The sequence below is a fragment of the Urocitellus parryii genome, chromosome 12 (genome assembly GCF_045843805.1).
Source record: "Urocitellus parryii isolate mUroPar1 chromosome 12, mUroPar1.hap1, whole genome shotgun sequence".
Lineage (NCBI taxonomy): Eukaryota > Metazoa > Chordata > Mammalia > Rodentia > Sciuridae > Urocitellus > Urocitellus parryii.
Window position 1 is genome coordinate 37,473,578 of NC_135542.1, and position 22,227 is coordinate 37,495,804.

At 37.5% G+C, this 22,227-nt stretch overlaps 1 protein-coding gene across 1 annotated transcript in view; it reads right to left on the minus strand.

Moving 5' to 3' along the window:
- Positions 1-1,949: 1,949 nt before the first annotated feature.
- Positions 1,950-22,227, minus strand: part of LOC113180979 (14-3-3 protein theta) — a 34,597-nt gene continuing 14,319 nt past the window's right edge. Inside the window, exons 3-4 of the mRNA XM_077791843.1 lie at positions 5,126-5,225; positions 1,950-2,067 (exon numbers count right to left, since the gene is read on the minus strand). Coding sequence (XP_077647969.1) covers positions 5,208-5,225 — 18 coding nt within the window. The 3' untranslated portion in view covers positions 1,950-2,067; positions 5,126-5,207. The remainder of the gene's footprint in view (positions 2,068-5,125; positions 5,226-22,227) is intronic.

Here is a 22,227-nt window from a genome sequence, read left to right on the forward strand (position 1 = left end):
TGAGAAAGCCCAACGCAGGAGAATAGTAGTAATACAAGGACAGCCCACTTACAAATCCAGATGAACAGAATGCATGTGAGAACTATGTGTGGGAATCAGGGGTGTCAGTGAGCTACAAGCAGCTAATTCAGATTAAAGCCAGGGATATGTCCCAATCTCCCAAGGACATTCCTTTGACTTGTTATAAATATTTTCATTTCTGTGTCAATGTTTTCAGGTCCAGTTCTGCTTATCTGTGTGGCAACAGAAATTATACATCAGCACAAAGTGTTAGTTTAGTAGACAGATTTTACTACAGAAAAGTATAACTATTTTTTCTTTATATCTTCAATTACACTGATACTTAGGAATGGCAGAATTCTCGTTTTCAGTGACTAACTCAGAGATCAGAGTATAGGAGTACATCTTTTTGGATGAGGCAACATTAAGAGAAAAACAAGCTTATTGTCAAAAACTAGGAATTCCGTGATACTTCTCTACTTTCAACTTGACAATTTTGTCAGCAGGTCCATATATAAAATTCAGTAGGGTTTATTATAATACTCGCTAATAATACTCCAGAAGACTGAGTTCACTGCAAATAGGTTTACTTTTCCACAATTAAAATAGGGAGTCTGATTATTACTTTTCCCCATTATTTTTTAAACGATACTCTAAAATACAAAATAGGGCTGGGGATGTGGCTCAGTGGTCGAGTGCCTCTATGTTCAATCCACAGTACCCTCACCAAAGGTATTTAATATTCTATTTTTATGACAATTCTTCCAGTCAACACAGTTCCTATGTATTCAAATAAAACCTAGACATAAGGGTCATTTAAAATTACTGTTAAGTTGGAACAAATCATACACCAACAATAGACTCATCTTACCTATCTTCAGAAATCTGATTAGCAATGTTGTGATCCTTTAAAATTGGTAATATGTGGGAGACCAACCTTGCACTTGACTGAGTCAAAGAAATGTGGCAGAACTTTCCCCACCCTTCTTGGGTTTGAGGGTTGAGGGTTGGTGCATCGTGCATGGGTCTGTCTTGCTACAGCCCGCCCCATGGGTGGAGCTATGCTCACCTGTTCCTTTGTAATATAACCCCTTGCCCTTTTTAGGATAGAATCTTCCATGGAAATGCCGTGTGTGTGTATGTGTGTGTGTCCCCTTCTCTTACTGTGTCCTTGGGTATGGCCTACCTAGATGTCAATCAACCTGCTGACAGTGGACACATGAAGAAGACTCAGTCCCCTGAAACCCCCTTGCCTCATTAGAATAGCTTCTCTTCAATAAAAGGGGTCAGCGCGTGCTCTCGCTCTCTCTCTTCCTGTGGACCCTTAAGATCAGAGGAGCCATCACTGCGACCCCAAACAAAAAGGTACTTAGCCCAGTTCAACTGGAATAACCCCTGAGCCTTTTATCCTGAACAGAAACCTGACAGTAGTAGTATACTAAACTAATGACAAAGGAACATAACATACTGTTTCTATGTTCTACATGTAATTTCCACTGAAATACAGAATCACCCAGAGCTAAAAATATTAAGAGATTGAGCCTGTTATTAATATCAGATTAGAATTAGAATTCACATGTGTTTAAATTTTTAAAGGACACATTAAATTAATGACTACATTTTTTTCTTCTCTTTATTTGGGACCAGGGATTAAACACAGGGTGCTTTTACTTCTGAGCTACTTCCTCAGTTCTTTTTTATATTCTATTTTGAGAGAGGGTCTTACTAATTGCTGAAGCTGGCCTCTAATTTGTGATCCTTCTGCCCTAGCCTCCCAAATCATGCGCTCCAAATAAGGCAATATTCACTTTCATGACATACAAGTTGCACAATTTTCTTTTAAATTACAAAGGGCCTGGAGACATAGACTATCATCATAAGTGTCACCTTCTCCCCAACTCCCTTTTATACATTGACTTTACATGTATGTCAAATATACTTACGTTTCCGATCATCACCACAGGCAACTTCAGCAAGGTACCGGAAGTAATCTCCTTTCATTTTCAGATAGAAGACCTTACTCTCTGGATTAGTTGCATTGGCTATTAAATACTTATCCAACAATTCCTGAAAGAAATAAGATAAAACAGTAAACACTAGTAAAAACTATTTAATTACAGACAAGAACTTGCAATATAATGACATGCTTCTGCCTATCATGCATTTGAACTGCCTATTATTAATATAACATTATATCATTCTAGCCAGAACTTGAAGCATGTTCTTACAACTGCTTGTTGTAAGCTTTAAATCGTGTGGCCTACAGTTTCTAACAGTAAAGCAAACATTATTAAAAACAACCTGCCCTTTTACCCAGCCATTCATTCATCATTTATTGATCCTTGCATACATGCCAGGTATTTGGCCAGAGTGAATACATACAAGACTGAAGATAAGGTCCCGGCTCCTAAGACGCTCCCAGCTCCTAAGAAGCTCCCAATCTACATACCAAGTGTTAATAGATATAGAAATGACATGCTATGAAAGCACAGAGATTAAATAGCTGGTTCTATTAGAGACCCCAAGGGTCAGACAAAATTCCTAGGGGAGGGATACTTGAATATCAAGAAGAATGAATGAACCAAGAAGAAAACAGGGATTTGTAATCATTTTATTTAGGGAGGGGAAACAAAACATTTAAGACATCAAGTTCCAGGGAGAAGAGTACAATCAGGGAACAAACAAATAAATCATCACAGCCTCAAGCAGCATGTCCAGTACCCTCTATAGACAAGCACCTGTCAAGAATAAGGCAAGCCCAGGAACTGTGTATGAGCTTTAGAAACTTAAACAGCAATTTTATGCCAACTGAATTTGAATTTTTTTTAAAAAAGCAGCCCCAGGGATGAAACCCAAGTGCTCTATCCCTAAGTTACACCCCAGCCTGATTTTACATATTTTCAAAATTGGGTATTTCTTTTATCCCTGATTTCATATCAAGATACCTGCAACTTGATGGAACGAAAACCAGTGCTGCTCAAACAGAAGTATTTTTACTTCCAAAGATGCCAGGTATGACCAGGAGTATTAAAAAAAAAAAAAAAAGTCACAAAAAAACAAGTATGGTATTTTAAGACTACCGATTTTACTTGATGTTAAGTAATTAAAATCTTTTTTGGCCAGGCACAATGGTACATACTTGTAATCCTCAGTGACAGGGGGACTGAAGCAGCAGGACCACAAGTTCAAAGCCAATCTAAGCAACATCGCAAGACACTGTCTCAAAATAAAAATAAAAGGACCGGGAATGCAGCTTGGCAGTATGGCAACCTTGGATTCAATCCCCAGCACAAAAAAAAAAAAAAAAAAAAAAAAAGGTACTAAAATATTGTGGAATATAGTGAAATTCTCTTAGAAATTTTAAGATTTTAATACCCACTGCATAGGTTTGTTTTGGTAATAAATTTTTTCAGATGCCACTAGCTCTGGATTTGATAATGAGGGAAATGTTACATGTTAAGTGCTCATGTAACCATGTCACATGTTAAGTGCTCAATAAACACTGGCTGTTACTGGCCAGTTCTCCTGCCTAGGTACACAGTTTGAGAAGAACTGCTTCAGGCAAAGTTAAACTAGTGAAAAATTCTAAGCAAGAAAATTAAGATTGCACTTTGGAAAAATAGTTACATACTATCAGTTAAGAAGACATAAAAGTACCAACAATGATACAAAGTGGGGAGTTTGTAGAATAACCCAGTAAATCTGCTTCAACTTCAGATAAATTCATACTGAAGAAAATGAAGACATTTTACAGATCTAAAATACAAGTTTAGAAAATGTAGTTCTGGGGCTGGGGTTGTGGCTCAAGTGGTAGCACGCTCGCCTGGCATGCATGCGGCCCGGGTTCGATCCTCAGCACCACATACCAACAAAGATGTTGTGTCCGCCAAAAACTGAAAAATAAATATTAAAATTCTCTCTCTCTCTCTCTAAAAAAAAAAAAAGAAAATGTAGTTCTAATCCAAGAAACCTTGTTTACCTAATTTAAAAATGACCCAACAAGACCAACTACTGCATCCATAAGTCATTTTAATGAAAAGAAACAGAAAAACATAAAACCTTTAAAGTTAAAAAAAAAAAATTATTGTTTTAAATGTTATATTTATAACCGGGTCAAATCCCCAGCCCCCTGAAGGAATATTTTAAAAGGCCTGAGGTTTTTAAAATAAAATTAGTGAAAAATTATGTAATAAACTCCCAGAAGTTCATATATTATGAAAGTGGCAAGTATGAAAACCATGGCTAAAGCTGGAAAGTTGTCGGGCCAGGAGTGTGGCAAAAGGCCCAAAGGGCCACACCCAAGGTACAAACAAGCGCTGCTCCACATCATCACACTCAGAAGGGGAAAAAGGAATCAAGGGATTATTTTTAAGAATTTCTTCTGTTCAACATCACCAGTACATTTTTAACAGTTATTTAATAAACCCCAAACTCTTCCCCAGAATCTCAGAAAGTCACACTATTTTTTCCCTCTATGTCTTTTAATTTTAAAATTGAAAGTTTAAAATTTTATGAACTGAATTTAGCATTTTTTTTTCTTAAAGGAGGGAGGCAATAGTGACAGCCATTTAAAAAAGTTCTAAATCTCAAACTGAGTCTTTTTAAAACATTTTTTGGGGGGGGGGTACAGGTGAGTGAACCCAGAGGTGCTTAACTACTGAGCTTTTTAAAAAGTACCCCAGTACTTTTTATTTTGAAACAAAGTCGCACTACGTTACTCATGGCCTCACTAAGTTGCTGAGGCTGCCTTTGAACTTGTGATTCTCCTGCCTCAGCCTCCTGAATCACTGGGATTATAAGCATGAGCCACCACTGCTGGCTTCTTCTTTTTAAATAAGGAAAAAAAAAAAAAAAAAAAGTCAAGTCTGACTAAATAGAGGGCTTGGGGTAAGAAGCAGAGATGAGAGAAATTTCCATTCTAGCACTAGTCTCTCCTGAGTCAGGTGTAGGCTGCTCATGAGGACCTGTTGACATGGACTGTATTACAATTACAAGCAAACTTGCCTTCTGAGGATTCAGTTAGCTGCTACTAGTGCATTAGTTAGAACTCAGCCACTTATGAACTAACTTCTCCTTTCTAAAATTATTAATTTTAACAACTAGTTTGCACACAGCCATTACGTACGATTTACAGTGTTGGGCTTTTATAAAGTGACTTGGACATTACTTCCATCCTGGAGTTTCAGCCAGGTATCATGGGTTCTTTTTCAGATGCCACTAGCTCTCTGTGAAGGAAACAACAGGTACAGAATAATTCTGTCTTCCCATATGATGCATATTTTAGTCCAATTAAAAGATAATGGATGCTGCTTCAGTCTTACCAAAATGACCATGGTTCTATCTAGTTATCCATGGCTATTAATATGAGATAGAATATAGGCTACTAAAACTTGAGGCATACAGCCTGTCCAATTTAATCGGTAGTATTTTAAAAATTATTTTAAAAAACTCAATACAGATCCCCGAGAGGAAAAAAACAACAATAACAACAACAAAAAAACAACCTGCAAATAGATCCAAACTTACAACTGGCTCCCTCAAAATCTTTCCAAATAAGTGTATTAATTAAAGGGCTACGGATGAGGCTCATAGTAGAATGCTGGCCTATGATGCTCGAAGCTCAGCACTGGGAGAGAAGGGGTACTGCTAAGATGCCAAGAGAGAGAAGTAGTGAATCAATGTTAACATTTATACAGTTAAAAGTTCCTCCATTAATTTTCTGGATACATTATTCTTATCAATGAAGTTAGAAATCCCCCTTATAAACTCTTTAATTGGAAAATGTTGTGCTCTTGGGAGCTTTGGAGCAGGACTGAGCTCCTGCCAGTGCTCTGTTGTTACCTGAGGGGCAGAAGGTTCTCCTTTTTGAGAACCTGAGAGAGCATAAAGATGCTATCATTACCCTCAACCACTTTTCTAAAGTAATTTGTCTTCAGTGGTATTCCATAGCACTCAATACTAAATAAACTCACTGATAAGTAATTTCTGATTTACAAACAAAATAAGCTGCTCATCTCTCATTATAGAGCTTTCTCTTTATACTAATCTGATTTAGGAAAAAATAAGTGACCAAAGAAGAGCTTTAAAACAGAAGCAAAACAATCCATAAGAAACAAATGTTTTAAGGCTTTTCAAATTTCCTATCAGCTTATTAAAGTTCATTAATCTGCAGTATTAATATGTTCAATCTCTAATTTTAGGTCATTATTACAAACAAACAAAAACCTTAAAATGGAGCATAAGGCCAAACTCAAATTAGAGATGTCTGTGTGTTTATGTATGTGTGGGGATACTACCAGGGACAAAACCCAGAGGTGCTCTCCCACTCAGCCATACCACTTTTCCTGTTGTTGTTTTGAGACCATGTTACTAACTTGCAGAGGCTAATCTCAAACTTGTGATCCTCCTGTCTTAGCCTCCAGAGTCACTTGGATTACAGATGTGTGCTGGCATACCCAGCTCAAATCTTTAATCAGTAACACAACCCAAGTAGAGCTTTAGAAATTCAATTATCATCTGTGGAAATGACTTGTGTACTGTCATTAGCTCTAAGCAATCTTGTGGCAAATTGGTTCCCAAGAGTATGTTTTTTTTAACTATGTAATGAGGGTATTATAATCTAAAAGCCTAACTTCAAGCCCCATTCTACCCTGAGTATACCCACTAGGGTTAAATTTCATAAAGGTTTTGCTGCCTTAACCAAGCAAGCAATGAAACACTGAAGGTTTGATTCAAGTCAATCATATAACATCATTTGTGGAAATGTTTTCTATCATTAATTAAAAATTATTGGGCCAGGCACAGTGCTACATGCCTGTAATCCTAGCAACTTGGAAGGCTGTGAAACTTTTTTAAGAATGCAGTGAAACTTTATCATAGAGATCAAGCAAGCCTTATGACACATCATGCTGTGTGATCAGCTGATGGTAGGTAGCATAGCATTCCATTTAGAACTCACCCTCAGCTACAAAATCTAATCAATTTCTTTCCACCTTAAATGCCGTTAAAATTTTTCACTTAGGCTATGCCAAATCCTAAAACCTCTACAAACTACCTTAATGAAGTGGTGGAGCTGGAGAATACCGACTATATGTGCTGGTCTGCCCAGGATCATCTCAGTTTAAGCTGCCATCCCAGTATAATTATTAATACTATTTTTTTTTTTATTCCTAGAAGTATCCACTTTTGGAAGATACTATACCACCACCCTGCAGAAGAGATGTAACATATTGCTTTCTAGTTTGCTTCCTTCCCCAACCCCATTATTGACCTCAGGGCTTAAAGTATGCTAAGCACCTGTTTTACCACTGACTCACATTCCCTATTCCCAAAGTATTTTTTTCAATACTTACAAGGTGAGGAATTAAATTTATTGCTGCACATTTCATGTTCACATAAAAGACACTTCTTTAGATATGCACTAAAAACCACATGTGATGACATCTAATCGGTAGGACTTTTTAAAACACTAATTACCCTATTTATCAAACAAACAGATGTTAATTGAAATAACCCAACTATAAATATTAACCTCATCATGTCCCAAAATAATCAAAGCAACTTTCGTAATGACACCTTGGACTTACTTTTTAAAAAAATATTTATTTTTAGTTTTCAGTGGACACAATATCTTTATTTTAGTCTTATGTGGTGCTGAGGATCAAACCCAGTGCCCCACGCATGCCAGATCAGTGTACTACTGCTTGAGCCACACCCCCCAGCCCTGGACTTACTTTTTAATAGTGCCTTCCCTTCCCTTACCCATTCATCCCTTCAGATAATACTCCCTTTTATAACTAATGTTTAATCTTTTAACTATATTAAAATAAAATTAGTGGATAATAAATACTCTTACATTTGATAACATTTGTTAAAAGTCCTAACTAAGGTATAAGAGACAAATAAAGTAATTATAATAAAACAATATGCATTTCAATATGTAAATGTTTATGTATCCACAGTGTAAACATAGCATAGATGGTTGGATGTCTGCCTCTAAAAATCACCAATACAACATTATTTTCAATTACAAATTTACACAGTCTGTTCAAATATCACAAACGGCCTATCCACCAGTCAATAACAAGCAAAACAAAGTACAATCTTCTCTTCATTCTTCCACAGTACTTTGCATTTCTGTTTAACTTGGTGTTACTAAAACCATGAAATAAAACTTAAAAAATAAGCAACCAGGCACACCAAGTTCAGAGGCTAAAGCAGAAGGATCACAAATTTGAGGCCAGCCTCGCAACTTAGCAAAATTTAGTCTCAAAAGAAAAAAATTAATAAATAAAAAGGACTGGGGATGTAACTCAATGGTAGAGCATCCTTGGGCTCCATCCTTAGTACTACAAACAAACAAACAAAACCACTGGGTAGACTTCCATAATTCAAGATACACATGTAAGTTCCATAGAGAAAGCTAAAAAATCCCCAAAAAAACTTTTTCAGGGGATCATAAAATAAATGAGGAAATCAGAAGACAAATAGAAGGATTATTTCTCAGGTACTTAAAAAATAAGTGTTAATAAAAAAAGTTATGTTGAAATTATTAAAGAATCCTTTAGAGAGATACATTTAGATATATATTTAAACATTTATGAATTATAACAGATAATGATAAAGACTTCAAAATAACTAGAGTTTGGAGGTAGGGCTAAAAAAACAGAATCCTTAACTATTGAAGCTGGGTAGGGAACATATATTATTTTCTTCATTCCTGTACAAGTTTGAAAATTTTCCTGATTAAAATAAACAGGATTGGGCTGGGATTGTGGCTCAGTGGTAGAGTGCTCACCTACCATGCATGAGGCACTGGATTCGATCCTCTGCACCACATAAAAATAAAATATTGTGTCCACCTAAAACTAAAAACTAACTAAATAAATAAAATAATCAGGATTAAAAAAAAAAAGCCAGGAGGAAAGAATACAAAGAATTAAGAATGGGCTGCTTGGAGTTGAGAGGAGAGAAAGGTTTTTTTTTTTTTTTAAATAAAAACAAAACAACTGATAGAAAAGACAGTGGAATGAGATGGACATCATTATCCAAAGTACATGTATGGAGACACGAGTGGTATGAATATACTTTGATACAACAAGAGATATGATAAGTTGTGCTCTATATGTATAATATGAATTGTAATGCACTACTGCCATATAACAAATTAGAATAAAAAATTTAACAAAAAAAACCAACTAAAGTATTTAGAAGTAGATGAAGGGAAAATTAATAATATGGAAGGTACATCTGAAGAAACTACACAGAACCCAGAATAAAGAACTAACGAGACAAAAAAAGGTAGAGAAGTTATGACACAAATACAAAGTCTAAAGATAATTTCTAAATAGGAATTTCAGGGGAGAATAAAAAGAACGAGGAAGAAATGTTAATCAGAGGTAATGGATAAGACTCTCTGTAATCATATAATCATCGTCAGATTGGTAATGCACACTAAATCTCAATCAAGATAAAATAAAAATAAATTCATACCTAGACCATCATGGTAAAATTGCAGAATGCCAAAGACAAGAAAATTCTTAAAAGCAACCAGAGAAATGACAGGTTACCTATAAAGGAAGAAACAATAACATGACTGACAGTTGATTTTTCATAAAACAATCAAGAATCTTCAAAGTGCTGGGAAAAACAACTGTCAGCTAGAATTCCATAACCAATTAAAGTAGCACATAAAGGCAAAGACACTTCCAGACAAAGACAGATGTTCCCACTCAGGCCATTACTGAAGGAATCTTTTTAGAGTGGGAAGGCAAAGTAATGGCATAAAAGGAAGGTACCAATTGGAATATTAACAGTAACTAAAATACCAAGTAACCAAAAATTTCCTAGTCATAATCTTGGAAGAGTTCTCATTCTCCCCCAAACTGAGGAAACACAGAAGTATTACAAAATGTTGAATGTGATAATTCAAGTTTGCAAAGTAGTAGTACCTTGTGTGTGAAGGATGCATGGCATTAAATCAAAATCAGTGTTGAGGACAGTATTCCTCAACTCTTTTAAAGGACCAGGTAAATTTTCAAGAGTTTTTTTTTTTTTTTTTTTGCCTTAAGACCAACAGGCATCTGCCTTTAAGACTATACTTGCTAAAATCGGAAAACCAAATTATAATTTGCTCCAATAGGAAACGTTTCATTTCTGAAACATTTTAATTGTCCACAGTGTATTTTAAGACAACCAAAGACATGCATTCATTGACATGATTTTAACCAACTTACATGATAGTAACTCACAAATGTTCCTTACCTAGTTGGGCAATTTACTTTTACAGTTCTGTACCTTAGTTTTCTCATTTATACAATAGTTACTGATGGTTCCTACTTCACAGGGTTGTTGTGAAGATTAAATAAATTAATAAACACCACTTGGTAAAAAAAACCTCAATCATCCTGCACCAACAAAACAGATGTTTTTCTTACACACCAGGGTAAGCGCCTCCTATATTTACTGACATCTAGATGGATCACTGGAATTTTAACTACACCTATTTTTTGAAAATTAACATAATCTATCATTGGTTTTCTTCTCCTAGTTATTTTTTTGTCTTAGGAAAAGCACTCAGTAGCCCTAGTAAAAACTTGAGTGTCATTCTACTGTATCCTTTGGCCTCACTCCCCCTTGCCTTCAAATGTTCAAGAGTCACACAAGTCCCAGGAAGTAATTTTCTCTAAGAAGTCAAGACAGCAGTTAGAAACCTCAAAGAATCAAAGTACACTGCAGAAACATGTATCCCCCCCTCTCTTAAATATATACCACAGAGGGAAAAGACTTAATCTTGCCTAGATTTTATATATACACACATGCACAGTGAGTATGTGTATATAAATATGCAGTACATGTAACATATATGTGTTATTAGAGATTAGTAAGAACAAGACTTGACTACAATTTGACAATGTATGAATACATAGGCTCAACACTCCATCATATGGATGCAGGCACTGAAACAAGACCTCCGGAGCTTAAGAAATAAAAATCAAGAATCAATAAGTGGGATCCATCAAATTGAATGCTTCTGCACAGCAAACGAAATGATTAAGAGAGTGAAGAGACATCCTACAGAATGGCAAGAAAATCTTGGCCTCTGACAGGGGATTAATATCCAGAATTAGATTTCAAAAACAAAAAAAAACCACACACACACACAAAAAAAACCCACAAATAGCCCAATCAACAAATGGTCAAAAGAATTTTTAAAAAGAAATACAAATGGCCAACAAACATATGAAAAAACGTTCAACATCTCTAGTAATCAGAGAAACACAAATCAAAAACCATCTCACTCCAGTTAGAATGGCAATCATCAAGAACACAATAATATCTCAGGTGAGGATGTGGGGGTGGGGTGGTATAATCATACATTGCTGGTGGGACTGCAAATTAGTACTTTGGAAAGCAGTGTGAAGATTCCACAAAAATCCAGGAACAGACATACCATGTGACCCAGATGTCCCAGTCCTTGGTATTTCTCCCAAAGAACTAAAATCAGCATACTATAGTGATACAGCCATTTCAATATTTACAGCAGCACAATTCATAATAGCCAAATTAGGAAATCGACCCAAATGTCCATCAGTAGGTGAACAGATCGAGAAAATGTTGTATATATACACAATGACATTTTACTCAGCCATAAAGAAGAATGAAATAAAGGCTTTGCTGGTAAATGGTTAAAATCATGTTAAGTGGGGCTGGGGATGTGGCTCAAGCGGTGGCGTGCTTTCCTGGCATGCGTGCGGCCCGGGTTCGATCCTCAGCACCACATACCAACAAAGATGTTGTGTCCACTGATAACTGGAAAATAAATATTGAGAAAAAATTCTCTCTCTCAAAAAGAAAGAACTGCTAGGTTTAAAAATAAATAAATAAACTTAAAATCATGTTAAGTGAAATAAATCAGAGTCAGAAAATCAACAGCCAAACATTTTTCTCTCATATGTAAAAGTTAGAGCAAAACAAGGGAAAGAAGATGGTGGGGGAGGGAATAGGATATCATAAATATATAGGTAAGATCAGTAGAGTAAAAGAATGAGAAGCAGGGAGGGAAAAAGTGAAAAGGAAAGAAATATAAAATGAATTTAACAAAATAATGTTATAACTTATATATGTACTAAAAAGAATTTCACCTTTATGTACACGTAGAAAATATCAAATCAAATTCCTTGCATGTAGGGGCTGGGGATGTGGCTCAAGCGGTAGCGCGCTCGCCTGGCATGCGTGCGGCCCGGGTTTGATCCTCCAGCACCACATACAAACAAAGATGTTGTGTCCGCCAATAACTAATAAATAAATATTTAAAAAAAAATTCCTTGCATGTATTATATTGTAAAAATGAATCCAAACACTATCAATAGTTATAATGCTCTAATTGAAAAAAAAAAATGAGTAGATCAGAAAAAACTATGAGACTCATGGAAATAGAAAAGGGACAGGCACTGTAGGAGAAAGATCCAATACATGGCCTAGGAGAGTATGAATCCTGGTCAATGCACTGACAAATCCACCCCTACTCTAGAGACGTCTGTCATTACACATCTGAGCAGCGATCCAATTGCTCTTGTTATCATGCCACATTCATTAAGCCAACTTTTTGATTATGACTTGATTCCTATTTATCTCCCTCCTGAAAAAAAACACACCAGTCATGCCAACAGAAGTAATGCAATCCTTGTGTTATTCCTCAATGTAAATGAATAAGTTTTTTGTTTTATACAATCATCACATGAGCAATAATCAATATTTGCTGAGAGCCACAGCCGAGTCTGTATGGCCCCTGGCATTTTGCCAACAGTATTGATTGACAAGCAAGGCGTTAATATCCGCCTCTGCCGCTACTTTTGAGTTCTAGCGCTAATTTTGAGTTCTCGCGCTATTTTTAGTTCTCACGGGGATTCCCCGGGAGTTCCCATTGGTTGGCGAAGTGCAGGAGGAGGGTTTTCCCGGAGAGATATTTCCGGCTGGGGGTTGCTGGAGGAGCCTCGTGGCTTTTCGGGAGGATTCCCCAGGAGCGTGTGTGAGGTTTTTTCTTGCAGTAGAAAAAATAAAATTTGTTCCTGCTTTAGTGGCTCGTGATTTGTGCCCAGCCAGACTGCGGCATTTGGCGGCCCGGACGGGGAACGTCTGAAGCTTCGGGGTAAGTGAAATTGCTTACCCCTAAGGGAAGGCAAGAGAATGGGTGACCATTTTAAAAAACAATATGTTCTTGCTTTGATTTGTTTTGGTTTTGTTTCAAGCTGCCTATCCCTAGAATTTTCTCAGGCAGACTGGGAAAAATGGTTGGCTCAGGGTTTGAAGTTGTTTGCCCCTGAGGAAGAGATAGAAATAGACCACAAATGCACATGTCCAGAAAATAGGAAAATTGATACAACGATTTTTTCTTCCATTTTTGTTTCATTCTGTTTCGGTCTTGTTTTGTGTTATCTTTTTGGGTTGCGTTATCTTTGTAACAGATTAGAAATTAGTAAAAAACAAACTGAAAGAGTGTTAAATAAATTGTTAGAGGTTCAAACCATGGAGAAAGACAATTTAGATCAAGCAAAAGAGAAGGTCTCTCAAGCTAGTCAGACAGAGGAAGAAAATTTAAAGGAAGAAAGCTTAGAGGAGAAACAGCTATCAGGGGGGAAGCAACAACAGGAGGCTGCTACTAACACCGATCTATCACCAGAGGGCGTAATTCAGCCAACAGCTCCACCTATGGAGATAGCTGAGTGGCCCTCAACCCCCTCAACCCCCGTAGTTGATAGATGGGATCCTGAGACAGGACCTCAAAGATTAGCATGCCCTGTACTTGAGCAGGCAGGAGGGCAGCGAATTCACCGTGAGTTAGAGTTCAAAACAGTGAAGCAATTAAAGGAGGCTGTAACAACCTATGGTCCTCATGCACCCTTCACTGTAAGCATGGTCGAATCCATTACTAACTTGGACATGACTCCAGCAGATTGGGCTAGCATGTGTAGATCTGTGCTAAATGGAGGACAATATTTGTTATGGAAGGTTGCCAATGAGGAATTTTGCAGGGAGACAGCTAGACGAAATGCAGCAGCCGGTTACCCTCAAAGAAGTCTAGAGATGTTGCTAGGAAAAGGACCTTATGAGGGTCAGCGGCAACAAATTCAATATGATCCTGCTGTATATGCACAGATTGCTGCAGACGCAGTTAGGGCATGGAAGACTTTACAAGGACATGGAGATTTACAAGGTCAGCTATCTAAGGTAATACAGAGACCTAATGAACCTTACGCTGACTTTGTAGATAGGCTTATTCAAACAGCCTCCAAAATTTTTGGTGACACAGAACAAGCAATGCCATTTATAAAACAACTGGCTTATGACCAAGCAAATCGTTGCTGCAGAGAGGTCATTAGACCATGGAAACATGAAGATTTAAACACATATATTAAATTATGTAGAGACATTAATGAACAAGGACAAGTCTTGGCAGCAGTACAACAGGCTTTAGATGCCAGGCCAAAAACATGCTACAATTGTGAACAAACAGGACATTTTAAAAGGAGTTGCCCCATAGGAGGAAGGTATAACAAAGTTAGGTATCAAAGGAATAGAACACCAGATATTTGCCCACGATGCCGTAGAGGGAGACACTGGGCTAATGAATGCCGTTCTCAAACCACCATAGAGGGTACTCCATTATCAAAAAATGGACAAGGACCAGGTGGTTACCCACGATATCGTGGAGAAAGGCATCAGGCTCCATTGCCAAAAAACGGACAGGGGGGCCCAATGCTCCGGGGCCCACGACCACAAATGTACGGGGCACTGGAGGAACCCAGAAAAACCATGGAGGAACCCAGCAACCCCATCAGGGTAGTACCCAGGACACATTATCCATCCGATCTCTCATCAGACGAACCAGAGGGAGCGCAGGGTTGGACATCTGCGCCTCCGCCAGAGCAGTACTAACTCCAGAGATGGGAGTTCAAATCATTCCCACAGGAGTAAAAGGACCTCTTCCCCAAGGAACAGTAGGCTTATTGTTAGGACGTAGTTCTTCTACGCTAAAAGGACTTATGATAAGTCCCGGGGTAATTGATCCCGATTATGAAGGTGAAATAAAAATTATAGCTAGTTCTCCAAAGGGTATATCAGTAATTTCACCAGGAGATAGAATAGCACAGTTATTAATAATATCCAGCCTACATGATAAATTTTCCAGTACTACTATGGAAAGAGGTTCCAGGGGTTTAGGCTCCACAGGTGTAGATTGGGCTATGCTGTCTTTGAATTTAGATTCTCGCCCAATGCTAAAACTAAATATTCAAGGACATGAATTTAATGGGCTACTGGATACAGGTGCAGACCTTAGCATCATATCTCGTCAAGAATGGCCAAAACATTGGCCATTACAACAAGCCACTCAAACGCTTCGAGGCCTAGGAGTGGCAACTAATCCCCATAGAAGTGCAATGGTCTTAGATTGGAAGGATCCTGAAGGATGTGAAGGAACTATACAGCCATATGTATTGGATCATCTTCCCGTAAATTTATGGGGACGAGATGTCTTAGATCAATTAGGTTTGACATTAACAAATAATATCAATCAAAATGCACCCACTATTATGGCTAGACAAGGTTTTAGGAAAGGAAAAAGATTAGAAAAACAAGAACAAGGTATAGCAGCACCAATACAAATAGATCAAAGAATAAATAGACATGGACTGGGTTTTCAGAAGGGGTCACTGAGGCAATAAAAATCACTTGGAAATCAGATAGACCAGTATGGGTTTCTCAGTGGCCCCTGACTAAAGAAAAGATACAAGCAGCCCATGACCTGGTCAAACAACAATTAGCGGAGGGACATATACAACCTTCTGTATCTCCCTATAATACTCCCATTTTTGTCATTAAAAAGAAATCTGGTAAATGGAGATTATTACAAGATTTAAGAGCCATTAATAATGAGATGGTTATTATGGGACCTGCTCAATCAGGGATTCCTCAATTGTCTGCTTTACCAAAAACCTGGTATGTTTTAGCTATAGATATTAAAGATTGTTTCTTTTCAATTCCAATTCATCCTGAGGATAGTCCACATTTTGCATTTACTATCCCTGCACTGAATCATGAAGGTCCTGATCAGAGATATGAATGGAAAGTGCTCCCTCAAGGGATGGCTAACAGCCCAACTATGTGTCAAATTTATGTTAATAAAGCAATCCAGCCACTTAGAAATCAAAATCCTGAACTACAAATATTTCACTATATGGATGATGTATTGTTAGCACACAAAGATAAAAACACATTGTTGGAATGTTATGCCACACTTACAAATTTGTTAAAAAATTATAATCTAGAGATAGCAATAGATAAAGTACAATTAAATTTTCCAATTAATTATTTAGGAGTTCTATTATCCTCAACCATGGTCCGTCCACCTAAAATTCAAATACGAGTAGATCAACTCAAATCGCTTAATGACTTTCAAAAGTTGTTGGGAGATATAAATTGGATAAGGCCTTATCTAGGCATACCAACAGGAGAGTTGGGACCTTTATTTGATATCCTAAAAGGTCCATCAGATCCAAATTCACCCCGCATATTAACTCCTGAAGCAAGAAAGGCATTAAAAATTATTGAAACATATATGGAAAATATGCATTTGGACAGAATTGATATAAGTTTGCCTTTATTATTCATTGTAATACCAACAAAAAATATTCCTACAGGAGTATTTTGGCAAGAAGGTCCATTATTGTGGATACATTTATCTTACTCTCCTAACACTATTCTTACTAGGTATCCTGAGGCTGTAGGACAATTAATACTGAAAGGAATAAAAGCAGCAAAGGGAGTGTTTGGAATTTCTCCCAATAAAATTATTACTCCATATACTATGGAGCAAATTGATGAGTTAGCTAATGAGTTAAATACATGGGCAATAATCATGTGTAAATCAAATGTTTCATTTGATAATCATTTACCATCTAATCCTTTGTTGTCTTTTTGGTCTAAGCATCCTGTAGTTTTTCCTAAAATGACAAGAAAAACACCTATCGTGAATGCTCCAAATATATTCACTGATGGGTCTAATAATGGTACAGCAGCAGTAGTTACCCCTGATCAAACTTTTACATTTTTAGTTCCCAAACAATCAGCTCAAAAGGTAGAGCTCAATGCAGTTTTACAAGCTTTTGTGATGTTTAAAGATTCTGTATTTAATTTATTTTCTGATAGTCAGTATATAGTTAATGCTATAATATCCCTTGAAGATGCTGGTAGGATTTCCCCTTCCTCTACTGTTTTCTCTTTGTTTTCCACTATACAAAGTCTAATCTGGGATAGAAAAGATCCATTCTTTATAGGACATATCAGGGCACATACAGGATTGCCTGGAGCCCTTAGTTTGGGCAATGATTTAGCAGATAAAACTACACATGATATACATATTTTTTCTACTGTAGAAGAAGCTACAAATTTTCATAAAAGGTTTCATGTTAATGCTAATACTTTACAAAAGCGTTTTAAAATAACTAAGGAACAAGCCAGGCATATAATAAAACAATGTCAAAATTGTGTGACCTTTTTACCACAAGTTAATCTTGGAGTCAATCCTAGAGGACTGATACCTAACCATATTTGGCAGATGGACGTCACACACTTGCCAGAATTTGGAAAATTAAAATATTTACATGTTACAGTTGATACTTCTTCCGGATTTTTGATGGGCTCCCTTCATGCCGGAGAAAAAACTAAAGATGTTATAGCTCATTGCTTACAAAATTTTGCCACTGTGGGTGTTCCTAAACAGTTAAAAACTGATAATGGTCCTGGTTACACTTCTAACTCTTTTAAACAATTTTGCTCATCTTTTGGTATTACTCATATAACAGGAATCCCATACAATCCACAGGGACAGGCATAGTTGAAAGAGCTCATCAAACTATTAAAACGTACTTATTAAAGCAAAAAGAGGGAATTGGAAAGGGGTATATATCCCCCAAAGATAAACTTAAAATAACCCTTTTTACTCTAAACTTTCTAAATTTGGATTCATCAGGACTTAGTGCTGCGGAAAGACATATGTATCCGAAAAATGTACATAAGCCTAAGGTACTTTGGAAAGATATTCTAACAGGACAATGGAAAGGTCCCGACCCAGTTATTGTCTGGAGTAGGGGTTCCGTTTGTGTGTTCCCACAGGGAGAACAGCAGCCGATTTGGATTCCAGAGAGGTTAACCAAAACAATTTCTACAGAAAAAGAAGATGATTTGACTGAAATCCATAACAGCTGATATCCAGAGCTCCAGCTTGGCTATTCTTACATCTGCGACAGTGATTAACCACGGTGCCTTTTTTCAATATCTATTTTATTATTGCATTTTTCCCACATCATAAAGTTCTATTTTATTTTTTGAGCTCATACAAACCTAGGTTAATGTTTTTCTGATCAGTTTTGTTTTTTGACTGTGTTTTATTTTTTGACTGTGGAGTTTTTAAACATTGCAATGGAGATTTCACCTAGGTAAAGCAACAAGGCCTTTATTATTGTCTTATATGTTGTATGTTATGTGCGCACACTTCTGTTTTGTGTTGTATGTCTGTATGTGTGTATGTCCATATATCTTATATGAGGAGCGCTCATGAATAAATGGATCCGAATTTTTTTTTTATTCACGTGATTTTAATGGTTTAATTTAGATTGGGTAAACAGCTGTTGAAAATTGTTTTTATATGTGAACAAATAAGGAGGTTAACAGATCTGTTTGTTTGCTTTCACCTTTCCTTCTCATTATATTTAATAATTCTGTTCAGGATAATGTAAATTGTTCAAAAAATTGTTTTCTTAATGCCTGTTGGAATGTTACATAATTTTTTTCCTAGCATCATTGCCAGAATTCCTATCTTCATCCCAGTGCCGGTGAAGACAAAGATAAAACCAAACTACAGCTTCTTCGGTAGCTATCAACAAACTGTATAAACTGATGCATCAGTGAATAATAACTCAACAAGTAATGCTCAATCAAGGAGTAGATTTACTTTGGGAAGAAATGGACATATTGACAGATTCCTCTACTTTGAACTGCTTGCAGAACTTGCCTGGACTATGTATCACTTGTATGCATTGTGAACTATCTGTTGGTGCAGCGAATTGTGGTAATGCTGGCATCTTTGCTGATGGTGTCACCGGTGGTACAATTTTTCAAAGGAGCCCTCAATTGGCTTGGTGTCATGGCATTTTTCATCCTCCTCCCTTCTACTAGTGATGGTCTAAAATTTGGGGGCCAACAGAGGTGAGGCAAAGAACCTCACCCCCCCATTGGCACCAAGGACAAGTTTGGGGGCCAACAGAGGTGAGGCAAAGAACCTCACCCCCCCCACTGGTGCAAAGGCCTATCCACAAGTATGGCTGTATGCTGGACCGGTAGTCAGTGACGGGTATGATCCGATTGCAGTGGTACCAACCTAAGACAGGAGGCTGACGCCTAGAGGTCAGTTCATCCGATGACGGGTAAGGACCGTATGTTGAATTGGACTACCTAACAGGCACGGTCCCTAAGCCACATTACTTGTTGTTTATTTAAACAGAAGGGGGGGAGATGCTGAGAGCCACAGCCGAGTCTGTATGGCCCCTGGCATTTTGCCAACAGTATTGATTGACAAGCAAGGCGTTAATATCCGCCTCTGCCGCTACTTTTGAGTTCTAGCGCTAATTTTGAGTTCTCGCGCTATTTTTAGTTCTCACGGGGATTCCCCGGGAGTTCCCATTGGTTGGCGAAGTGCAGGAGGAGGGTTTTCCCGGAGAGATATTTCCGGCTGGGGGTTGCTGGAGGAGCCTCGTGGCTTTTCGGGAGGATTCCCCAGGAGCGTGTGTGAGGTTTTTTCTTGCAGTAGAAAAAATAAAATTTGTTCCTGCTTTAGTGGCTCGTGATTTGTGCCCAGCCAGACTGCGGCAAATATTGCACATCTATCTTTGAAAAATGGCTCCACCCTGATTAAAGCTAAAGGCCACACCAAGAATTGCAGCAAACTCAAAAGCGCTAATGTGGGAAATATCACTCTCCATCCACATTTCCAGTTTTTCTGTAGTGTTACATGGCTGAGTATTCTTATATTTTGAAATATATATATACACACTAGATTGCAATATGCCCTGAGCAGAAATAAATTTATTTCTAAACCATTTCTATACTTCTCCTAATTATTCTACTTCCCTCTTATTTTCCAACCACCCAAGCTCATCAGCACTGCCTTGGACTTTTCACTTTGCATTTCACATTCCACCAGCTTTTAAGTCCTACTGATTCTATTTCCCTAAAAATATTCCCCCACCCCATCTCTTCAGTGACATTCCTCCTCCCTCACCTTGGCACTGGAGATTGGACCCCAGGGCCTTTTACATATAAAGTATGCACTCTGCACCCTGAGCCTGCATTCCTAGTACTATTATTCAAGTTAATCATATCATTTCACCTCAACAAATCCAATAACCTAACTGACCTGCCAGGTTTTAGGGCTGACCTTTCTCTAATACATTTTGTACCCTGCAGATAGATTAACCTTAAATTCTATTTGGGGTATATTCATTCCCTACTCAAAAACCCCAAAGGCCTATCAAAGAAAAAACTTCTCATTCAAGTCCTACAGACCCCAACCTAGAGCTTCTAGGTAATGTAAATTGTTAAGAGATACTGATTCAATCATCACAGAAACAGGGTGAGAAATGTATTTTCCCCAATGTACTACACAAATATAGTTATTCTATTTGTTACACAAAAGGGGTTATATAAAAGGAATTGGAAAGCATTGTCCTAATTTAATCAACCTTATTTCTATTATTATCAATTCCTGTTCCAGCAGAAGGAGTATGCAGTAACAATAAGGTACCTCCCAAATACTGAATTGGCCTCCCAAAAAGCCAAACATATAAGCATTCTTTATGTTGGATACTAGAAATACACAGGTAAAAAGTAAAAAGAAATTTGCTTTTCTTTTTTTTGGGGGGGAGGTGGGGGGGGGATTGAATCCAGGGCCTTATCCATCCGAGGCAAGTATTCTACCAACTGAGCTATATCCCCAGCTCAAAAAGTGAAAAGAAAAAGCAAAATACTGGCAGTATCTCCAGCACTATCCAGAAGAGGATAATTGGGTCTGTGAACAGTCTTCCACAGTGAAACAGTTATACTGACGCTGCATACAGTAGTGCTGGAGTACCCAGCCCTTGTGATCATCCAACTACAGCTTCTTATGCTCACCAAGCAATCTTCTGACACTAACTTGGATCTTCCTGCCAATTTCCCTGTAAGTGTTGGGCCCATTAACACATGCCTATAATTCCAGCAACTGGAAAAGCTGAGATAGGAGGACTGCAAATTCAAGGCCGGCCTCGATAACTTAGTAAGACCTTGTCTAAAAATAAAAATTTAAGAAGGGCTAGGGATGTAGCTCAAAGGCTCCTGTGTTCAACCCCCAGTACCACAGGAAAAGAAAGGTGGGGGTTGACTGGAGTTCTGGAGATGTGGTTCAGTGGTATAACAGAAAGATCCTGGATTCAATACCAAGTACTTCAAAATAAATAAAATAATGCTACAAGCATTAAAACATGTTTAAATAATGACTCACTCTCTGCCTGATTTCTAATCCTTGTAGCTCCCCTCTAGATGTACCAACTGATTTAGAGGTCAAAGGCTAAGGAGACAAATCCTAGACCATAAATGTATACTACTATAATAACCTGTCCAACACCCCTACCCTACAAACACTTCTTCCTTATCCTAATTTAAATGAGGTAAATTCCTAAAAAAATATAATCTCCAACTTATATTTATTAAAATTCATGCAACTCTGGAGTATTCATTAATGCAAATATGCTTTTCTGGGAGAAAGCTGAGTAACATCAGTAAAAATCACACTATAAAAAAGGCATTAAAAAAAATTTTTTTGGTGGGTACTAGGGATTGAACCCAGGACCACATGCATACTAAGCAAATGCTCTACCACTGGAGCTACACACTCAGCTCTTTTAATTTTAATTACAAAACAAAAATTTTTCTTTTTTTTTTTTGGGGGGTATTAGGGCTTTAACCCAGGGGTGGATTCACCAATGAGCTACATCCCCAGATCTTTGCCAAATTGCTGAAGCTGGCCTTGAACTTGTATTTCTCCTGCTTTAGTATCCAGAGTTGCTGGGACTACAGGTATGCACCATATCATGTCTGGGTTGGGGTCTGATTCTAATAGTATCAAAAAAAGAC